Below are 22,898 nucleotides of genomic sequence, written 5' to 3' on the forward strand. Positions count from 1 at the left end.
AGATATTCAGAGAGTGTCAAAATATCATCTTCTCTTAAGTGTAAGTCATGCTTAAAAAGGGGAAGGAAAGGAACTGTAAAGAGGGAAAATTAGGAAACTGGGTTTGGACGTTTCTTTTCCAAGACACATTCAGCGAGAAAAACTCTTCACATACAATGGTAGTTCACCTTATAAAATTGCTGTTTGACAGGGGACTGTTACTTGAGGGAGTGGTCAGAATGGAGCCTCTGTCAGCTAACCTGTGTCAATGGTGAAGATCTCGGATTTGGAGGCATACAAGTCCGATCTCGGGCAGTGATCATTCAGGAACTAGAGAATCAACATCTCTGTCCAGAACAGGTTTTGGAAACAAGACCATGCAATGGTAAGCACCAAAATATATGAGGCCGCTTCCTGTAAGAAAAAAAAATACAAAGGCAAATACAGATTTGATAGATGTAGAAATGCACTTAGATTTTTATTTTCCGGATATCAATTATAAACATAAAAACTTTTAAATGCCAACTATCATCTGTCAACCACTTAAATGCAGTCTTTGGAGAAGTGATTCTGCTTTTTAATAAAGAAATTTCTTTTTATGATATGGGGGGAAATAGTTGCCTTATATGTTTGATAACATTGATAAAAACTTTAAGTTTTCATACATAACCAAATTTAGATTCCTCTCTACTCTTTGAGTTGTTGTTAATTTATGACAATGACATTAAAATGTCTCAGTTGCGCTTGCCGCTGGTAATGGACAAAGTATCTAAGAAAATTCTTTTCCTGTACAGACATGTCTCGTCCATTCAGAGGCCAGACAGGTCAGGCAAAAAAGAATTTTGTAGGGAGCTAAGATGCAGGACTTCATGATTTGTCCTAGGCCATATGAGAGATGCACAGCAGTGATAAGAGGTGCAGCCCAGACCACCTCACCAAGCACTGGAGCTCAGTGTTACCAGGAAAAGAACCTGATTCCTGAATGAGTTTTACACAAAAGATGGGCTACAACCATTATCAGGCTGTTGTTTTGCCTGTTAACTACATTAAACTTAATCCACGAGCAGTGTGTACAACCATTATAGTTATCATCTGGGACATATCTGGTCTGTTCTGTAGGTATTCAGTAAGTGCAGAGACCCTGGGGCTGTGCACCCTTCTGAGTTGCTGGGTGAAAGAGGAAGGGGCTTCCTTAGCCATAAAAGCTGTTAAACATAATGAGCGTGGTTTACTGATGAGTGTGGCTGCCAGTGGTGGTAGTCTAAAATCTTGTCATCAAATCTCTTGAAAAGTCAATGTTCTCCCCGTAGATGGCCAGTGCTATGAATACAAATGGATGGCTAGCCCATGGAAGGGGTCTTCTCGAACTGTGTGGTGCCAAAGGTCAGATGGTCTAAATGTCACAGGTAACTACTCTTTTTATATACACATAAAAGCCTGGATAATCTGATGTCATTTATTTTCCAGAATTATGCAGCATGTAATGCTAAAAGTAAATATAATTTTTATCTTCTGTACCGGACCTGAAAAATTTTACATTGTCTTTTTTTTTTTTTTTTGCCATAGACATCTTTGCATTTCTCAATTCAGGGTTTCACATTTCAAGCCCTACAGCAAGTACAACTTTAAGTTCATTTTAGTGCCTATACAGAGGCAGAGGGAGATACAAAGCTTGATAATATCATGCTTGTATCAAATATCTCCTTAAAATTACAAATTATCCAATTTCAATAAATGTGTTAATATAAGTTTTTTTCTTTAGTTCATTGACATAAACCTATAGCAGGATACTTCAGTGGACAGCTATGGGATGTAGTTACTTTTCGTGCAAACCGAAGCACAAACCACCATGAATTAAGAATGGCTGTGATCTCCGAATTCAAGAAAATCTTCATGTATATCTATTTATATGAATTTGTTTATCCAAATTAAGAATTAATTTCAGGTAAGAGTTATGCATTTGGTCTTTCTCTATCATCCAAATGATAGAGAAAGAAACCCAGAGGTTGTAAAGACATCCTCAATGCCAGCCACAATGTCAGTCACAGCAGGGGAGCCAGTAAATACATCTTGATTAAATATCTCTATTATTTTTACAAGATTTTGATAAAATACTTAATATTCCAAAGAGTCTTTTGCAAGTTTCGCCTTGTGCTGCAAGAATATTAAAATGCATCATCTTTACAAAAAAATGAAAGAGAGAATTATTTATGTACCTTGATGGCTTCCTCACTTCCTATTGAAATTTATACGTGATATTAAAGGTCCTACAGGATTTCAAAATAAATAGTGTCTTGGTGATTATGGCTCTGAGATGTTAAGATCAGAATATATTAATAAATCACAGTCAGTCACATAAAAATAACAGTTTGTTCTGATATGACTGCATACACACATGTGATTAAATTTCAGGAAAGACAAGTGTATGAATATGTGTTGTTGGCAGATTTTTCATGACAGGACCTCCTATGCAGACTAACCTTGAATCTGTATGGTATCTCTTTTTTCAAAGTTTGCTTGTATGGGCTTTTAAAGCTGTGGTAACTTTCTGATTTGAAATGAAGAGTAGTGGAAAATTCCAGATAACTTAATCACCAGTTTCTATGCAGTACAAAACTATATTTTTATATGTTTCTGATAGTTTCAAACAAAGCATTTAAGTATAATGTTCTGCAAGAACTCTCTGAATGAAGTATAGAGTCATGAACCAGATTGTAATTTACATTTGAATGTTTTTTTTGGAAGTGGTTTGTATAAACTATGGTATTTAAGCGCTTAGACTGATAGATGTACAAACGTGATTGATTTAAATGGAGATTACCTATTTTGATCTAGAATCAAAACTTATCTCAGATTACTCTGGTTTTTTGCTACCTTATTGCTACATATTTGGATCTGACAGTGTATGTTGATTCAGACATTATTGAATTTTTGTTATGAATACTGTTGCTATTTTAAGGCCTTTATTTATTTACTTGCATAATATTACTGTGCTGAATAGTTCTTTTTTACTTGAAGGTGTTGTTTCCCTTCAGTGATGAGGCAACTCTTTCCTTCTGCAGCTTCCTTGGATGACTGATATTTTATTACATAGATTCTCACAGGCATGTGATTTGCTAGGATGTATGATTTTCCTCTCTGGGGGTGGGAAAAACTTATGGCAACCAGCAGCGTTTCCTTTGTTCTTCATCAGCCATCCTGTTAACATGTGGGTCTACATAACCACATCTAACTGCATCTGCTATGGTCATGACCAACCTTGGCTATCAGGATTTCATTGTTATATCACACCAGTATAAAAATGTTATTAATTTGGAAGATGCAAGTGATGTCATCCCATAGCAGCATAAGTTTTAAACTACATGGTGCATATCCCTCTTCTGTCAGCTAGAAAGAAATCTGGGTAAATTCAAACTGCTTCTAAATTTATTTTAAAGTCATTCTGGCTGAAATGATAGTGAAAGCCTGATTGTGTGTGTTGGTCCATAACAATAACTGCACTGCACATAGAATTCTAGAAAAGAGAATTAGGGCTGTATAAAAAGGGAAAACACTTAAAGCGACTATATCATCAGTTTCATTGCATTCAGTACATACTTTACTCATAATACTTCTTTCTTTCTGAGATATCTGGCTTAGACTACTGTAAAGTGTGGCTTCATAAGAGGCAAAGCTATAGCATCTGTAAAAGTGACTACTGAGGAGCAGCAGAAAATGGACATCCATGCACGAACTGGATGAGTAGTTTGTTTTCAGTTTAACAGGCAACCTGTTAATCAAAAATACACTTTCATTTCAGGCTGAAATTTGTGGCCACAGTTTTAATATGTAAGTCATAAGGCGGGCCCTAGAGAAACAAAATCTGTTCCCTTAAGCACAATAAGACATTTAAACTGTTCTTAAGCAATCCACCATTGCAACCAAACTAAAAACAAAAGGTTCACTTGCCAAATACTTGTTCTCTAAAATGCACATGAATGCAAAAACGTGCTGTATCCTTACTCTACCTATAAGAAAATACTTGACACCCATTATCTTTCACTTTAGAATAAGAAAAGGACTCTTCAAATTAGCAATAGAACTGTAACCCCGTGACATACTGTAGCAGGAAATCACATCAGTAATATCATCAGTGGTGAGGTATTACCATGTCAAAATATGATTTTCTGTCCTGCAGGAGGCTGTTTAGTGATGCGCCAACCCGATGCTGACAGGTCATGTAATCCACCGTGCAGTCAACCCCACGCTTACTGCAGTGAGGTATGTGCTGCTGCATTGGAGCGTAAAACACCCCCATGAGGGCTTCCCACACATCTCTCTTCATTACAAAGATTATGCCAACAAAAAGTATTTTTAGAGATTTTGCTAATTATTAATTTGTTAAAATCAGCCTCAGGCTATTTTTGACCTTTCAATTAAATGTTAAATAATCTCTGTTGATTTGAGACGAACCTGCATAAAAATATATGAAGCTAGCACTCATCAAAACAGTCTTCCAGTCATCCATGTTATTATGCTTTGTGGCTCACAGAAAACTGTGTTTTTCTGCTACACAGTGTAAAACACTTGTTCCTTACAGACTAGAACATGCAGTTGTGAAGATGGATACACTGAAGTTATGTCCTCTGATGGCACACTCGAACAGTGCACTCTCATCCCAGTGGTGGTGATCCCCACCATGGAGGACAAAAAGGGAGATGTGAAAACCAGTCGAGCTGTGAACCCTACCCAGCCCTCCAGTAACCAGTCAGGACGAGGAAGGACCTGGTTTCTACAGCCTTTTGGGCCAGGTGAAGTCACGCAATGAGCAGCTCTTAATGCAAAGTAGTGCTGCAGGGTATAGCATTTATATTTTTTGTGATGCCAAGGAAGAAAAGAAAACCCCTTAAGTGTTCATTTAAGAAGCCAGGCATCTGCCTTAACCAGAAACAATAGAAAAGACATAAATAAACCTCTAGCCTTCTCAGCTATTCCATCAGTATCTTTAATGAAATTTTGTATTGCAGATTTTCTTTTAATACCTTCTACCTGTTAAAATTCACAGAAGCTATTTGCAGTTTGACATTAGAAGGGAGGTGGCTGCAAAGCTGCAAGCCAGGATATTACGTTATGCTGTCTCAACCAATAATACCACTGACAGAGCAGTGAAAAGATAGCACTGAATATCGCAGAGGGTAAGGGCTGCTTAAAATTTGCAGCTGTAGCATAAGTTGTAGGGAAAATATCAGTATAGATATGCTACTGTGTTTCTGCTATATTCATATTTATACTAATTCATGACAAGAGCTAACTATTTTACTGACATTTGTCATCAGCATGTTCTGAGTCTCTATAGACAATATTTGCTTTTATGAACCATGCTCTTGAGAGCTGGGCAAGGACATATGTGCAAGAGTGGCAAGAAATATAATACAGTGATCCCATCAAGTCCATCATGTAATCAGATTTCAGTAGCTATTTCCTGGTACAATTAAGCATTGAAAGAAATCTTTAAGTAACAAGTTACTTTTACATAAAGAGATATAGAATCATAGAATCACCAGGTTGGAAAAGACCCACTGGATCATCGAGTCCAACCATTCCTATCAAACACTAAACCATGTCCCTCAGCGCCTCGTCCACCCGTCCCTTAAACCCCTCCAGGAAAGGTGACGCAACCACCTCCCTGGGCAGCCTCTGCCAGTGCCCAATCACCCTTTCCGTGAAAATTTTTTTCCTAATGTTCAGCCTAAACCTCCCCTGGTGGAGCTTGAGGCCATTCCCTCTCGTCCTGTCTCCTGTCACCTGGGAGAAGAGGCCAGCACCCTCCTCTCCACAACGTCCTTTTAGGTAGTTGTAGAGAGCAATGAGATCTCCCCTCATCCTCTTGTCCAATATGTTAATATAATTAAGACAGCAATTGATTATCTTCTTACGTGTCCTTTAAATCGCAAATGTCTAAGTATTCTAATTAACTTGTAACTTAGGATGTTAATTTCTTTCTAAAGCTTTTATGATTTTTTTAATCTGAAAATTGAAAACGGTACCTTTACATGCATAATCTGCAGTGCTGCAAATTGAGAACTACAGTAGTATTTCTAATAAGCAGATTAAATCATGTTTGTGTTCGAAATCCCTGTGTTAGGTCCCATTAGTCTTACCAGTATTTACTGTTATCTGTACTGTGATAAAATGGTCTTATCTTATCTAATTAGTTAATACTTTAATCCAAAATAAAAACGAAAACTAAGCTTTTCTGGTCCTCCTTTTAAAAATAGCATCTTATCAAATATGTTATATTTTACTAATTCTAAATAACTCCACCTGAAAATGCCAGAGGGTGTTTTGTAGCTGCAGAGCCCTGACAGTAAGTGAATGTCAGACATTCACCTTCAAGTATTTAGGAACATGGTTGCTCATGTGAGCTCAGACATGGATTTTGGAGCAAGGAACAATTAGGAGATTTCATGAAAACTCACTAGTTTTCCAGTAACTCAAATTAGGAAGGAAACATAACTCAACTCAGATTAAAACAACGATATTCAATAGAAATAATACTTCATTCAGTGAAGGTATGAGCAAATGTGGAAGAGAGGGAACATTTTGCACTTCAGATGAGAATTATGGTTGATTGTTTTAATTCTAGGATTGGGTAACTATTGGAAAGGTTTTGATTTACTGTAGTATGATTATTCCTTATATTTCATCACAGTTTCTAAGTTTCAAATAGTTCTTTCACTGTCTTCAGTGAATTATTGTGTAGTTACAGAAATGAAGATATTTAAATCATCCTCTTCAGGAGCCAATGCTGATATATTACCCAAAACAGATGGGCTTGAGATGCCAGTTCTCTTGTATAAAATAGAAATAATCTGTCTAGTGTAATTCAGAAAGCCCGAATTAGTGCCAGTAGTTGCATAATACAAATGAACTCATTAAGAGAGTTCCCTGCTTTGACAAAAATAAATACATACACAAGGTAATGCCAGTCTTTTTTTTTTTTTTTAAAGGAGATAGTACTATTTTAAAACAAGCAAAACCCAAAACAACTCAAGCCCCCTTACATTTACCAATGGAAATAAGCCAAGGGGAGAAGAAGCTGACCTATTTAGCTCTACTGAATTTGGAATTCCTCTCATTCATATTATTGCATCATTGGATATGTTAGGTCAAATCTACTGTTCAGTCCATCTTTAATGGATCAGTTATTTCAATTATATCAGTTATTGTAAGTTACAATGTTTTATTAGGTTGATTGAAATAATGAAGCTAAAATATTTTACTCCTAATTAATCCTGAACAATTTGTCCACATGACTGCAAGACTTTGCATTGCTAGAGAAAAGAAAGCCCAAGCTTAACTGCATGTAATAGAGAAGGGTACTGTTGATCTGAGCAAAGTCAGTCTGAGAAATTTTTATCATTCTGTTGTAGAAACATTAACTGCATTGATAATGCCTCTTTGTTCTATACAGTTATCAAGATACAATAAGTATTTGGTCAGAAAAATTTTAGCGGTATTTACTTGCATTTAAAATATACGTGACCTCATGAAATAAAATATTTTCCCCTTGTAAATGAAGTAATTCAGCTTTTTAATAGAGTTTTCATTGTCAAGGAGGTGCAACAAGGTTGCATAGCCTCCTGTAAAAAGAATGTTTTCAAAAAGCCATTTAGAAATTTCCAAGATGAGTCAGATAAAAGTAGTGACTCAAACGACATGCACTGACCTTGGGTTGTGACACGCTTATCTGGGGTTCAGAGCTAAACCCCACGGTTTTTTGTGTCAGGAGTGGGTGCTTCTAGGAGCAAGGCAAGTAGGAGAGTGGGATGTATACCTCAGCCTGCAAGGGCAACATGTCCAAAATACAAACTGCACAGACTGCACATAAATGCAGTCCTTATTAACAACAGACAATTGTTCTATTTATGATCATGGGTTGTCTCTTTTGGTGTATTTTTGCTTGTTCTGTGAGAGGAGGTTGTTTTACATAAACTAAACTTGCATTTGATAGGGGAAAAAAATTGAAAAATTATTACTTTATGCAGTAGTGAAAGTTTTATATGTACAGTTAAGGTATGAATTAGGTAAAACATGCTCAAGTTTATTTAAAAACATAAAAAAAATATAAATAGCAATAAGAATGAAAATAACAGGCAGATTGATTTACCAGAGGTATAATGGAAAGTGATGCCAACAGCATAAATAAGTCCCGAGCTCATGAACTGCCCTGCAATCATGCTGTATGATTGTCAGCTATTGGCAGACCCAGGCGCTGCATTTCTGGGGATCTCACTTGCTGCCTCTGTTCCATGTCTTGGCACAATTCCGATTATGCAGACTTCGGCTGAAAAGCAAGAATACAAGTGCACAGAAAGCTATTGCTCAGTTATTTAATGCTATTTACTCTTACTAAGCTGTAATTGCTAGTGAAGACATTTATTTTGGATTATAAGAGTATTTCTGTACTATATCAGAACTAATAATTCAACAAGACTAACTCAAACACTACTAACATTCATTCCTTTTAGATGGGAGGCTGAAGACCTGGGTTTATGGTGTAGCTGCTGGTGCATTTGTTTTACTCATCTTTATTGTTTCTATGATCTATCTAGCCTGGTGAGTTCTTTAATTATTTACAAAACTAAGAGTCCCACACAGACTGTAATGCAAGCATTTACATATGCCACTGTAGAAACAGCAGGCACTTCTGTGGACTTAAGTGTTGAATATTCCATGTCTTTTTGTCCAAGGTCAGGATAGATGGTGGCTAAACACATGCTTTCCTGAGGTTAGAAGAACTTCTTGAAAATATGGGGTAGCTTAGTGTATGGTTTAATTTTGCCCAGTTTATCTCTGTTAAGAATGTACTATGTAATGATATCATTGTGTCTGTACCACAACATGCATAGAAACAGCAAGAAGGAAATACAGCAATCAGGCAAGTCAGATTTGGTATTTGACATTTGACATGATACAGGGAGACACAACCGAATAAAAGTCTGAACACTTTTGCATGTGTTTTTCAAACATGAAATAATATTTTACTGAGAAATCTTAGTGCATGTGAAAGCAAAGATTATTTTGCAAGAACAGGTCACCCTTGAGAATGCCCTCCCTGAAGTTTTCTGGGTCCTCTTTGTAATTTCTGATCCAAATGACTAGGCAGGTAGAAGGTGAGGCAAGTGTGGTCGTACACATCAGGCTCTTGGCTGTACTGTTTTAGAAGGCATTTGGGATCTTCTGGATTTATTTGGGTTTCAGTAAACCTTCCTGAAAATCTCTCATCTGTCTAAGTAAGGAAAAAATCTTCTATATTTATTATTTATATTTGATTGTAACATATAGAATTTACTGTAGTAATTCCAGCAAGTATAATGAGATAAAACTAATGAAAAGGTGGAACATCCCTGTGTAAGCCCTTGATGTGTCAAGAAGGGTTTTGATTTGAGTCATATGATTTAAAAGAATCCAATTGCAGCTTTAATACATGACCAAATATTGCACTGCAGGCTCTGGGTTCTTCTGAAAACTGACTGATCTTGCATGATTACCTGCCAAGGATTTCATCAGGTCACATCAGCACCATAACAGTCTGTTTCTGAAAAACTAAACTTTGAATGAAATGATGCTTTGGGTTGGTAAAGAGATAATTACTGATTCCAGGGCTTAGGCTTATAGCTTTTACAAATGAACAACTAAAAATATTATCTTAAAACTACATACTCATCTTTCATTTAAGACTGAAATCCATCTTTACTGTATTATTAGTTTCTTATTCTATTTGCAAATTATCTTATTGTTTCAGCAAAAAGCCAAAGAAGCCCCAGAGAAGGCAGAACAACCGACTGAAACCTTTAACCTTGGCTTATGATGGAGATGCAGACATGTAAAAAATAACTTCTCATGGTGACAAACGGAGTGTAAATTAATGGATTGAAATCAAAAGGTATCCAAAGCCACAGGGATTTTCTATGGAGTGGATTAAGCGTTTTGAAGACTTCTTTTTTTTGTAACTGCACCATAGATAAAGAGGGATGGATTTCACAATGCTTATGGATATTCAAGGTATTATTGCTTTACTTTAAGACCATCAGCACTGAGAAATCTGGCAGAATCATGTTCATAGACAGTGCAGCTGGAGATTTGTGGTCTTTCCTCAGTCTTACAAACTATAAGCACCACTTCTGTCTCCAGAATACTGTGGCCAACTTAGTATTAACAGTTGGAAGCCCCAGCAACATTAACCAAGTATAATTAGTACGCATGAAGAGTTTGTACCAAGCTGTTTATGCCTCTTTATATTCAAACATAACATATATACTCAGTTGAACCATATGCATTATTCTATCAGATTATGTACTTGTTAAAGAACATTTTAGTGCTTAATACAATATTAACTTTAAACTGGGATTAACCCACTGAGCGAGTTCAACAGTTTGCCAGTTCATGGTAACTTGTGTTAACCTGCCTTTCAGAGGGCAACGACTCACTTGCAAAATTCTGTCCTGTTATCACTCCAAACTATTAAAGGCCTCAATGTACATCCAGAAAGGAGGCATTCTCAGATTCATATTTTCTAGTGGTTGCTGTCTGGAAAAAGAATACCCATTGTAAATGTTACAATACGTTTCTACTTTCTCTAACTTAAACTGTTGCCTGCATCTTTTTTGCTACATGTAAGGCAAATTTTTGCACTATATTAGTGCAGCATGATATGCACTTAACTAGTATTGCCATAGAAACTGCCTCTTTTCAGAAAGGATGATGATGTATCTTGTGCAAGGAGTGTCAAGGAGACAGGTCTTGAATCCTGAAGAGAGTAGCATTTGGTTTGGACTGTGACGGGATGGAATCGGATAATGACGTGTACTGTATGCACCGCTCCTCGTCACAGTAGCCATTTGTAGTCTATATCATGGCAGTAATACAAGTGTCTAGTTTCTTTTGCCCCATCTACCTATACTGGTATAGATTGTCCTGCTGGTTTCTAATTGTACTTTGAAGGCTGTTTATGACTAGATTTTTTATATTTGTTAACTTTGTTAGAAAAAGAAAAGAAAAGAAAAAGAAAGTGGTTGCCCTGTAATCCTGAGTGACATACTTGCTGTCTAAAAAGGTATTCTGATTGTTTATTCAACTAAAATAAAATGGTTGTGCTTTTTTTCCCTTCTGCTAGTGAGTGTTTTCACTGCTGCTGACAGTGCAATACTCAGAGCCCTTCTGTCTTTTCTAATTAGGATAACTGGATAGACTCTTAAATATTCAGTTAAATTCTTGACTGTACTGGCAAGTACAGTCAAGTACTTACTGGCAAGTAAATGGTAAGATAAATAACTCTGTCAGTTTAATACTCGTGACTTTTTTTAAACTCTGACAGTATAAAAACTCACTGTTAACCTCGTCCATGCTTATGGTTTTCAGTGTTACACTTCTGACATGAAGCTCTTTGACTTGCCACTGTATCTAAATGCCTATTACAGATGTGATTCATGACCTGAGAAGGGTTATTCTCATCAGGCTTCTGTGTGTAGCCTGAACATATAAGTGACTGTGCCACTGCTAAGCAATACAAAACTTTATCAGGCAACCTTTCAAAAATAATTGTTATATAAAGTTCAATATTCAGTCCTCAGGTCTTTTTTATGAACTAAACCATTTCTGCCTACTCATCACACTATTTACTCAAGAAGCACCAGGTTTTGCACACTGAATAAAACTGTAACTTTGCAAATTTTGGCCCAGATCCACTGAAACTGATGACAAGTGTCTCATGGACATCAATGGGTAACATCAGTCCTTAAAAGTACCTACTTTTGTTTCATGTAGAAAAATTTTTGGAACCACTGTGTATTTTGTGAATGTTCAAGACAGATTATGGTCCTGCTTTAACTGTAGCTGGCTTCTATTACCAGTGTAGTGTTGCTGCCTCAACAAAATGACCTTTCACCTACTGCATAAGTATTCTCCAAACGGGAATGATGAGCAGAGAGGAATAATAATAACAATATTCTGTACAGGTTTGATTTTTCATTTTATACCTTGGTCCGGCCACAGTAGGTGAAGTGACATGGCCCCCTGCCACAGCAGCAATTAATTCATATGTGTGTTGCAGGTCTGGGGCTTCAGTTTTACATCACTGTAAAGATCCACAGTAAAAAAAAAAAAAAATCTTGATGAATTTAATTGCTTAAGCATTTTTTTGTGTAGAAAACAAGAAAAAAATAGATTATTCTTGTTTTGTCAGACACACAAAGAATACTGTGGAAAAGTTACAAATTTTTAAAAAGTTATAGCTATCATGTGGAGACATAAAGCTTAATCATGATTTCTGTGCTTTTAAAAGTCTGATTCTGTTGTCAAATAGTATTGGACGAATAGGGAATTGAGGGAATAGGGTTTCTTCATTGCAATGAGTCATCTTTATTTATTTGTTATACTGGCTGGTCTTAGCAGGAGCTGTTGCCTAGTTCTTGCCTTTAATATTTTTATGCCCTAAATCCAAGAATTTAGTAACTTGAATTTAGCAGTATGCCATCTCCTTTTTCTCATTATATAAAATGGACAAATGAAGAAAGAGATACAACAATATTTTAAGTATGTCTGGCCTTTGCAATCCATGAAAGTATTTGAGTATGTGTTACATTTTATATCTGGTCAGTGAATTTTGCTGGTGCACATCTGCATTAGTGCTGCATTTAAAATGTAGAGTGCATTTTTATTACTTTTTTTATTTCACAAAGTGCATGGAAATTTGAAGCCTGAATGGCTTTCCTCGTTATCAAGAAAAAAAATATTAGGCTATCAGGAGGGCTGAAATTTTATGTAAAGCCTCAATGTTGCATAAATGATTAAGCCCTTTAGCACTGAAACAGAAATAAATAAAGGTCAATTATCAGTATAGAATGAAAAGCAATTTGCTTTAAAAATCAGAGTGCTTCTACAAATCCAGTGCCTAAAGCAGCCACTACTGTAGATCGTTAGTTTGTGAAAGTAATTTTCCAGTGTTCAAATAAACCATTCAGAAAATGTAGACATTTTCCTGTTGATGTGGTGGTTTGTATTTTCCTTTCTAAATCTGTAGTTTCTAGATTACTGTGTCTGCTTTGAGTCCTGGAGCAGTTCCTTTTTGAAGCTGTGGTGCAACTGCACGAGGTTGTTTATATTTAGTATAAAGCATCAATTTTGAAATTCCCTTCTTCCTGGCAAAATGTAATAACTAAATAAATGTTTGTTTTCTAATATTACAATCTGAAGAGACCAATTTAAAAATTCTTTGTATAAATCACTGTAAAATATACCGTGAGTTAAAAGAGAAATCTGTCTTTTTACCTTTATGTAAATTGTGCTCACCCAAAGTTAAGAGTTTATTTTGCCTAACTTAATTTATTTGAATATTTATTTTGTAGAACAAGGAGGCAGCTGTCTGAGGAATGTTTACTTTTTGTTAATGTTAATTTGTAAATTGTGTAATGCATTTTTATTTTTTAAATTCTGTATATTTCTTTTTTAATGCACAAAATGTTTATGTACAACTACTGCAAATTTCTGTATATTGTCACTAAGCTTTATTCAGTTAATACAGATAACATGAAAATGTAGCAAGTGTTACATTTTCATCTGGGTTATTTTTACAAAACTGATATATGCTGACAATAAATATAAACAGAAAATCATTTATTGTCTTTGTTTAAAAGATGTCGTATACTATGTTGGGAGAGAGTAACAATAAGAGCCAAATCCCTAAAATATACCAACTTTTAAACAGTTTCTTTTTTGAAAGAAGCTAGCAAACATATTCTTGTTAAGAACTAGTATTTCTCTTAAAAAAAAAAGAAAAAAACTTTCTGATGTTATCGTAAGTATCAAAGTCTATTGCTACAGTCCTTGTTGACATAGAAATTTATAATGTATTTTTAATTGATCTATAAATATCCAATAAATGCGAGAATTCAATGATATTTTAAATTTTCTTCTTCAATTGCCATTTTTAGGCCAGAAAAAACAACCCATTTAGGAGAAGGGGTGGATCAAGATCTCACTAAAAGATATCTGTTCACTTCAGTGAAGCTGAATCTGTCCCTGCCCACACAGGGAAGCAACAGGGAGCAAAATCTACCTCCTCAAAATAAACAAACATGCCTAATGCAGTCCACAAACTTGTCACTTACATCCCAGTTGTTGAATAAAACTTACCAAATTCACTCTAATTTCTTCTAGAATAAAAAAGTTGTGATTATCTAAGCAAAAAAAAAAAAGTGACTGCAGTTTTTCCACAACTGCTCATATTCTGTGCTCGCCAAAACTCATTTTTTTCACGTCTGTTTCTGCATTGTATATTTACACACTAGTTCATGAGGGCTTGCCTGTTTTCAATGGTTATTACCGCTCCAGTAATGGGTGTAGAGTAACCCTTAAAAGATTTATACCCAATTTTGAGAGAACACAACTCTTTATTTTACAGGCATTTTAGGATTTTCAAAAGTACCTCCTACTTTAATTTTCTCCCCCTGGAATACACAGTAAAACAACAGAAGCATCAACTTGTCTTACCACCAGCTGCAATTCAATAGAAGAATTTCCGAAATAATGTAATTTTTTTTTTTAATTCAGTACAGGCAGAGTTCTATGAACAGTTAAAAACAATACTTGAGAGAAGAAAACTAAAATTTGCATTTAAGCATCGCAGAAGAGAACTGCCTGTGGTGTGCTACTGAAGATCACAAGGTCTTTACATTCAGTAAAGAAAATGTATTGTAGCCCTTTGGCAATTGATTGTGACACACTGGGAATTCCATTCTTTATTTTTTAAAAAAATAAAAAATACAGTTTTCCAATGAAAGTATAATAAAAGGAGCTAAACAGCTGAATCAAAGGCTTAGATGAGCATTGTAAATATTTAGCTTTCCGGTAATCATAGAATCATAGAATAACCAGGTTGGAAGAGACCCGCTGGATCATCGAGTCCAACCATTCCCATCAATCACTAACCCATGTCCCTCAGCACCTCGTCCACCTGTGCCTTAAACCCCTCCAGGGAAGGGGACTCAACCCCCTCCCTGGGCAGCCTCGGACAGGGACCAATGACCCTTGCTGTGAAGAATTTTTTCCTAATGTCCAGCCTAAACCTCCCCTGGCGGAGCTTGAGGCCATTCCCTCTCGTCCTGTCCCCTGTCACTTGGGAGAAGAGCCCAGCTCCCTCCTCTCCACAACCTCCTTTCAGGTAGTTGTAGAGAGCAATGAGGTCTCCCCTCAGCCTCCTCTTCTCCAGGCTAAACACCCCCAGCTCTCTCAGCCGCTCCTCATAAGGCCTGTTCTCCAGCCCCTTCACCAGCTTCGTTGCTCTTCTCTGGACTCGCTCCAGAGCCTCAACATCCTTCTTGTGGTGAGGGGCCCAGAACTGAACACAGGATTTGAGGAGCGGTCTCACCAGTGCCGAGTACAGAGGGAAATGTGAGTAATATGAAGATCTACAGTACTAAGTCTAGTAAATTATCCTTCTGGAACAGTCGTGAGCTCAAGCCCCATTCAGGATCTGCTTGACTTCATTACAAACAATTTGGCTACACAAAAGGTTATTTCTGAATCTCCTGGTGCTTTTCTTGGACACAGGGAAGCTGAATGTCTATCCAAAAGCAGCTAATGACCAGGGAGATGGACCCTTTTGTGCCTCAGGAGGAGGATAAATAGCAAGTGCCCGGGTGCTTTTCTGCGCTGGGCGGTCACCGGGGCGAGTCGGAACCTCCCAGCGGGACGAGTTCACGCGGCGGGACTCGGCCTGGTTCCCTTTCTCTTTTTGACCGAGTACGTCTAACAGCGCTGCCGGGGGGCCTCAGTGCTGCCGCGCCGTGGCCGCGGAGCGGTACTGCAGCCCGGGGCGGGGATGGGGGGAGCACAGGGCCTGTCATTGACCGTATTAGGGCAATCTGGGCAAAATGGCATAAAAGAGCAAATTGAGCGTGTAAGGGAAAACTGGGCTAATTGGCATAAAAGGTGAAAATAACAGAATCAGGGCAAATTGACCATACAAGGCAAACTGGGAAAATTGCTCATAAAATGGCAAATTGACCATAAAAGACAAACAGGGCAAATTGCCGCATAAGGGCAAATACACCACAAAAGGGCAAATAAACTATGTAAGGGGCCAATTGCAATAAAAGGGCAAATTGAAAAATAAAAAGGCAAGTTGACCACTGGCAAACGGCTCCAATTGCCACCAAAGGGCAAACTGACCATAACAGGGCAAATTGATGATATGAGGGCAAACTTGGCCAATTGCCGTCAGAGGGCAGTTTGACCAAAAGGGCCAAAACCGATCCGAACGCGGCACAGGCAGAGTAGGATCGAGAAGGGACCAGTCAGAGCTTGGAACGCACAGCCAATCAGAACACGGCACAAGCAAAGTGGGATCAAGAAAGGACCAATCAGAGTGCGGTTCGCTGAGCCAGTCAGAACACAGCGCTGGCAAAGTGGTGTCGAGAAGTGACCGATCAGAGCGCGGAAACCACAGCCAATGAGAACATGGCACAGGGAAAGAGGGATCCAGAAAGATCCAATCAGAGCGCGGAACTCACAGCCCTTCGATGCCCTGGGAAATGAATGGGGTGTGCCAAGTGCTGCCGCGCCGTGGCCGCGGAGCGGTACTGCAGCCCGGGGCGGGGGAACGGGACGGCCCACAGGGGCGGGCGAGCCGGGCGGCGCGGGGCGGGGAGCGGAGAGCCGGGCGGGGAGCGGGGCGGTTCGCAGAGCGGCTCGGATCCGCTCGGCTGCTGTCGGCTCCGCGCGGCGCCGTTCGGGACGGCTCGGCTCTGCTCTTCGCTGCCCTTCCGCCCGCCGCCGGCTGCGGCCAACGGGGTGCGGGCTGGGGCTGGGAGAGGGACAGCGCCCCCAGGGCCCCCGTGCCCCCACCCTGTCCTCCCCGAGCCCCGCGTGCCCCTGTCCCTGCCCGGGGTGCCCGCGTCCCCTGTGTCCCCTGACAGCCCTGCGTGCCCCGGCTCCGCGTGTTTCTGCAGCGCTCGGCTCGGTGCGGCGGCGCTCGGCTGCCCCTGGGCAGGGCCCCGCACAGAGCGCTCCCATTGGCTGCACCGCGCGTCACTCAGCGAGCGGCGGCCAATCAGCGCCGGGAGAGCGCCCGGGGGGCGGGCCGAGGCGGAGCGCGGGCGGGTGGTTCGAGCTCCGCACGGGGCCCGGGCGCCGCCCGCCCTCGCTGCCCGCCGGGGCCCGCGGCCGCAGCGGCACCGCTCGGGAGCGGCTCGAACGGGGCCGGGTCGGGTGAGTCAGAGGCGCCCGGAGAGGCGCGGGGGAGCGCTCTGTGGCCGGCGGCGCCGCTCCGGGCTCGCTGTCCGTGAGCCGCGGCCCTCCCGGGGCCGGCTCGGGCTCAGGGGCGGTCGGGGCCTTCGGGGCTGCGTCTGCGCTCGGCGTGCGGCCCCGCGGGGGAGATCCCCGCTCGGGAGGGGGAGGAGGGAGTGGGGGAAGGGAAGGAGGGGAGAGAGGGGGAAAGCAGGGGGGAGGATGGGGCCAAATGGGAGGAGAAGGGGGGAAAGAAGGAGGTGGGGAAGAGGGGAGGAGGGGAAGGAGCGGAAAGGGAGGTTTGGAAAGCGCTTTTGTGTTGTCGGTCTAGAGAGAGCGGGGGGGTCGTTGTTTTGGGGTGTCGTGCGCGGTGGCGAGAGCTGCAGGGGCGGGGGGGTCATTTCAAGCACGGTTACTTGGAGTATTTTGCTGTAACAGCTCCTTCCTATTGCTCTGTCAGCAGAGAGAGTCTGACGACTGAGGATGAGAGAGCCCCTGCGGGATCCCGACCCCTCCCCAGGGAGAGGCAGGGGAGCGACGTGGCGGTGCCCTCCAGGCCAGCAGCGTTCAGGTACGTGGCTTTCTCGGGGCTCACTCCTCTTTGCTAATCACTGTCGATCGAGTTGACGGTGTGAGCTGGAGCGTTCTCTACGTCGAGTTAGCGTGTGACGGCATCGCATTTGAGTCTGTGCCAGGTCGAGACGACAGTACTAGGGTGCGATGTGCTTCGCCAGGCAAACCTGTGCGAAGGGAAGCGTTGCTTTCAACGTGAGGAACAAAATTGTTCCTTGTGCCGGCAACAAAAAGGGAGCTGTGAAGTAACCCCAAGAGGGATTATGCAAGAGCATACTAAAGTAGCCAGTGTCGCTGTTGAGCTGCCTTCAGACTGTCTTTTCCAGTTTCCCTGTTGCAAACTGACTCCTCGTTAACTTTACAGCTGCTCTGAAAAGAGGCTCCCAAAGCCAGCCCCGCAAACGACAGAGGCAGCTCTGCTGAGCTGGCTGGGTTGCCAAGCTCCACAAGCATGGTTGTGGAAGCGGAATGATCTCTGTAAAATCCACAACCTCGAAGCATGCCTCGCGTCTTCCTGGTGGCTCACTCCAGTGCCTGAGGCAGCGAGCGCACTTACAGACAGGCGCCTCCTGCCTTCTTCGCACCGATGATCCCCCCCCAACCCCACTCCCCTGCTGCCGGTTTCACCTTCGTCAAAACTGCAAGCGTTTGCTTCCTTTTGGCTTTGATTGCTGTTTTCACAGGTTCACGAGGCAAACCCGGTGCGCGAATAAATACCGCAGCGTAGGAGTGAAGCCGGCGACCGGCCACTGACCGTGCCGAAGTCTCCCGACGTCTCAGGTAGTTGCTGGCGTGGATGGGCTTGCATGTGATCATAGGAGGGAGGTCTCATTGCTCTCCACTCTCTTGACAGGCAGAGAGGAGTGGGAGCGGTTGCTTTTGTGTGGCTGCTCAGCCTCAAACCTACACTCGGTTCCGTTCTTGTTATGCTTGATGTGCGGGTGGGGGTGAGCTGTGTCTGAGGCACGGCACACGGGCAGTGCCGTGTGGTCTCCGTGGCCTCGCTTCGCATCCAGGCATCATGTTCTTTGGAGGCCAAACCAGGCTTTGTTCCTTCCTACAACTGTCGCATGCCTGAACTAAACCAAAATGCCTCAGCCGATCGCTGCCCCTCTCTGCCGGGCTGAGTCCCTTTCCTGCAGAGGCTTTGGTGACAGGCGCTTGCTGAACGGGCGCGGATGCGTGTGTCTGGAAGAGCTGTCTCACCGTTGCACCTCTCGCCTCCGCGCGCGTGTTTCTCAGGCCTGTAGTCTGGGCCAAGCTCGAGTTGCGTGCAGTGACGTGGTTCCTGCCAGCAGGCGCGTTGCAGGTCTGACCCCGGCAAGAGAAGAGGCGTGCCGGGGGGAGCCTTCTGTGCCTCAGGAGGAGGATAAATAGCAGGGTGCCTGGGCTGCTTTTCTACGCTGGGCTGTCACGCGAGTGTGATTTAGAACATCTTAGCGTAACGAGTTTATACGGGGTAAGGCTCGGTTTGGTTTTGTTTCTCTTTTTGACCAAGTTCGTCTAACAGAATAACTGTTAAAACGAATCACGTTCTCTATGGACTTCTCTGAAACTTGGTCCGGTGACACTGCTTTCCGTCTGGCGAGTCCTCCTGTTCCTTGTGGTTTCCTTTCGGGGGGGATGAGTGAAACCTTTGGTCGTTCTTTTGAAGGAGATTCTCTTCTCGGCTTGCTTTGGCGGGGCTGTAGAGCAGGGGCTGCGGGAGTTGGAAGGTCAGAGAAGGAAACGTGGGTGAAGGAGGAAAGCGTTTTTGTCCTGGGGCCGAGGGCCGCCTTGTCTCATCACCCTGCTAACGATCCTTTCTGTGCATTCCCTCCTGCAGGTCTCTCTCCTCTGTGCAGCGTAGGAAGTGGATTCCTCTCCTCCTGCGCACGCCCAGGTGGAAGACGCGGCCTCGTCCAGACCCTCTGTCCCGGTTGCGCTGCCGCCACCTTTGCTGCGTGACTGGGAAGAGCGTGTCTGTCTCCAAGGATCCTTCAGCCTCTTCTGCCCAGGCGTGGGGAAGCCGGAGGAACCCCGTGTAAACCAGTGGTGTCCACATTAAAGCTTTTGATCGGTCGCCGACTGCCGTATGCGTTTTGCGTTTTCAGTGTTGGAAGCGAAGAAAGAAGGTGTCAGTGGAGGCCGTTCGGGGCGTGTGGCGATGGCGCCGCGAGCCAGGGTCCGGCACGGGGAGCGCTGTGCTGCGCAGGCTCCGAGTTGGCAGCCGGCTGCACGCTGTACGGGCAGCCGATGGGCTCGGACGGGCTCGCTGGCAGCCGGGGGCACGTGCCGGATCGCGATGGTGTGCGGGTGTTCGGCAGGGAAGTGTTCTCGCTGTCGATGCGTCTGCCGCTTCCAAAGTCCCCTCGTGTCGGACTGGAATTCCGTGTCCTTTCCCACAGCGGGTCAGTTGTTCCTTTCCAGCCTGCCCGTATGGCACAGCCACAGGGCCTCCCGTCGGAACGGCGTCCGTCGTCCGGAGACGGCGTGCGGGAGCGGGGAAAGCCGCGGCCTTTCCCCTGGAGGCGCCACCTCTCCCTTTCAGCCGCCGCTCGGAGGTTTCCCGGCCGCAGAGGGCTCGGAGAGCGGCCCCTCGGCACGGAGAGCGGAGCCCGCGGCCGCCGCGGTGCCCGTGAGCGCAGCCCTGCTCGCCGCGGGACCGGAGCGAAGGGGCAGACCGGGGGAAGGCAGGCGCGGTCTGCGCTGCTGCGGAGCCCGGCAGCGGGGGAGGGTGTGCGGGCAGCGCCGCGGGAGCTGCTGCTCCGGGCGGTTCGGCGCCCGTCGGGATCGAACCCGCGACGAGAGAAAACGGTGAAAACGGGAACGACGGCAAAAAGAGCTTCGCCCGGCTCGGTGCTGCCGCGTTGTGGCCGCGGAGCGGTACTGCAGCCCGGGGCCGTGCAGCGACTCAGTGCTGCCGTGCGTGGCCGCGGATGGTACTGCAGCCCCGGGCGTTGGGGGCGCACAGGGGCCCGATCATTGACCATATAAGGGCAAACCGGGCCAAGTGCCATAAAAACGAAAATTGCCATAAAGGGGCAAATTGAGTATATGAGGGCGAACTTGGCCAACTGCCGTAAAAGAGCAAATTGACCATATAGGGGCAAATTGCCATAAGAGAGAAAATTGACCATGTAAGGGAAAACTGGGCCAATTGCCATAAAAGGTCAAATTACCATACAAAGGCAAATTGAGCACATAAGTGCAAACTGGCCAAATTAACAATAAGAGGGCAAATCATCCATCAAACGGGCACAGGACACGGCACGGGCAAAGCGGGATCCAGAGGTGACCAATCAGAGTGCGGAGACACAGCCAATCGGAACACAGAGCTGGCAAAGTGGGATTGAGAATCGACCAATCAGAGCGCAGAGGCCCAGCCAATCAGAAGGCAGCGCGGTCAAGGTGGGATCGAGAAGGGACCAATCAGAGCGTGGAACGCACAGCCCTGAGATGCCCAAGGCAATGAATGGGGGGTGCCAAGTGCTGCCGCGCCGTGGCCGCGGAGCGGTACTGCAGCCCGGGGCTGAGGGGGACGGGAAGACCCACAGGGGCGGGGCGGGGAGCAGGGCGGGGCGCGGGGAGGGGAGCGGTGCAGAACGGAGAGGGACAACGTGCCGCGTCCCCCTTTGAAGCACCCCCGCCCCTGTCCGCGGTGCACGAGTCCCCTCGGCTCGGCCCCGCGCGGCTCGCTCAGGCTGCGTTGGGATCTGCTCGGTGCCGGCAGGCTGCCGTTGAAACGGCCCCGCGGGGACAGCGGGCGCCATGCTAAACGGAACGCAGTAGCTCTATGAGGTGCGCCGCCATGTTGTACGGCACGCATGCGCAGTGAGTCCAAAGGGACGTCGCCATGTTGCATGACACGCATGCGCAGTGACTGCTTATGGGCGCTGCCATGTTGGAATTCATGCATGCGCATTAACTGCAAATGGGCGACGCCATGTTGTACGGCACGCAGCCGCAGTGACTGCAAATGGGCGCCGCCACGTTGGACTTCACGCATGCGCAGTGACGGCTTATGGACGTCGCCATGTTGTACGGCACGCAGCCGCAGTGACTGCTTACGGGCGCCGCCATGTTGGACTTCACGCATGCGCAGTGACTGCAAATGGACGTCGCCATGTTGTACGGCACGCAGCCGCAGTGACTGCAAATGGGCGCCGCCATGTTGGACTTCACGCATGCGCAGTGATTACTAATGGGCGCCGCCATGTTGGACTTCACGCATGCGCATTGACTGCAAATAGGCGCCGCCATGTTGTGCGGCACGCATGCGCAGTGACGGCTTATGGACGTCGCCATGTTGTACGGCACGCATGCGCAATGATTACTAATGGACGCCGCCATTTTGCATGACACGCATGCGCAGTGACTGTAAATAGGCGCCGCCATGTTGAACACTACGCATGCGCATTGGCTACATTGTAGGTGTCGCCATGTTGGACTTCACGCATGTGCAGTGACGGCTTATGGACGTCGCCATGTTGTACGGCACGCAGGCGCAGTGACTGCTTATGAGCGCCGCCATGTTGGATTTCACGCATGCGCATTGACTGCAAATAGGCGCCGCCATGTTGTACGGCACGCATGCGCAGTAACGGCTTATGGACGTCGCCATGTTGGACTTCACGCATGCGCATTGACTGCAAATGGGCGCCGCCATGTTGTACGGCACGCATGCGCAGTGATTACTAATGGGCGCCGCCATGTTGGACTTCACGCATGCGCAGTGACTACTAACGGGCGCCGCCATGTTGTACGGCACGCAGGCGCAGTGACTGCTTATGGCGCCGCCATGTTGTACGGCACGCATGCGCAATGGTTATTAATGGACGCCGCCATTTTGCATGACACGCATGCGCAGTGACTGTAAATGGGCGCCGCCATGTTGTACACTACGCATGCGCATTGGCTACATTGTAGGTGTCGCCATGTTGTACGGCACGCATGCGCAGTGGCTACATTATAGGCACCACCACGTCGTATGGCACGCATGCGCAGTGGATCCTCCGCTCAGTCACCGCCAGCCAATCAACGCCCGTAGAGCGGTTGTAGGGCGGGCCCTGCAGCGAGCGCTCCCATTGGTCGGAATC

At 44.4% G+C, this 22,898-nt stretch overlaps 1 protein-coding gene and 1 long non-coding RNA gene across 2 annotated transcripts in view; both read left to right on the plus strand.

The window, feature by feature from the left end:
- Positions 1–14,108, plus strand: part of THSD7A (thrombospondin type 1 domain containing 7A) — a 181,662-nt gene extending 167,554 nt beyond the window's left edge. Inside the window, exons 24-29 of the mRNA XM_069860390.1 lie at positions 191–364; positions 1,290–1,385; positions 4,157–4,239; positions 4,559–4,769; positions 8,490–8,577; positions 9,767–14,108. Of these exons, the coding sequence (XP_069716491.1) occupies positions 191–364; positions 1,290–1,385; positions 4,157–4,239; positions 4,559–4,769; positions 8,490–8,577; positions 9,767–9,851 (737 nt within the window). The 3' untranslated portion in view covers positions 9,852–14,108. The remainder of the gene's footprint in view (positions 1–190; positions 365–1,289; positions 1,386–4,156; positions 4,240–4,558; positions 4,770–8,489; positions 8,578–9,766) is intronic.
- A 3,041-nt stretch (positions 14,109–17,149) lies between these two features.
- On the plus strand, positions 17,150–19,884 carry LOC138721721 (uncharacterized). The gene is made up of 4 exons (XR_011337608.1): positions 17,150–17,229; positions 17,708–17,818; positions 18,504–18,600; positions 19,646–19,884. It is a non-coding gene; the product is annotated as an uncharacterized lncRNA (long non-coding RNA).
- The last annotated feature ends 3,014 nt before the right edge of the window (positions 19,885–22,898 follow it).

The sequence above is a fragment of the Phaenicophaeus curvirostris genome, chromosome 6 (genome assembly GCF_032191515.1).
Source record: "Phaenicophaeus curvirostris isolate KB17595 chromosome 6, BPBGC_Pcur_1.0, whole genome shotgun sequence".
NCBI classification, from domain to species: domain Eukaryota; kingdom Metazoa; phylum Chordata; class Aves; order Cuculiformes; family Cuculidae; genus Phaenicophaeus; species Phaenicophaeus curvirostris.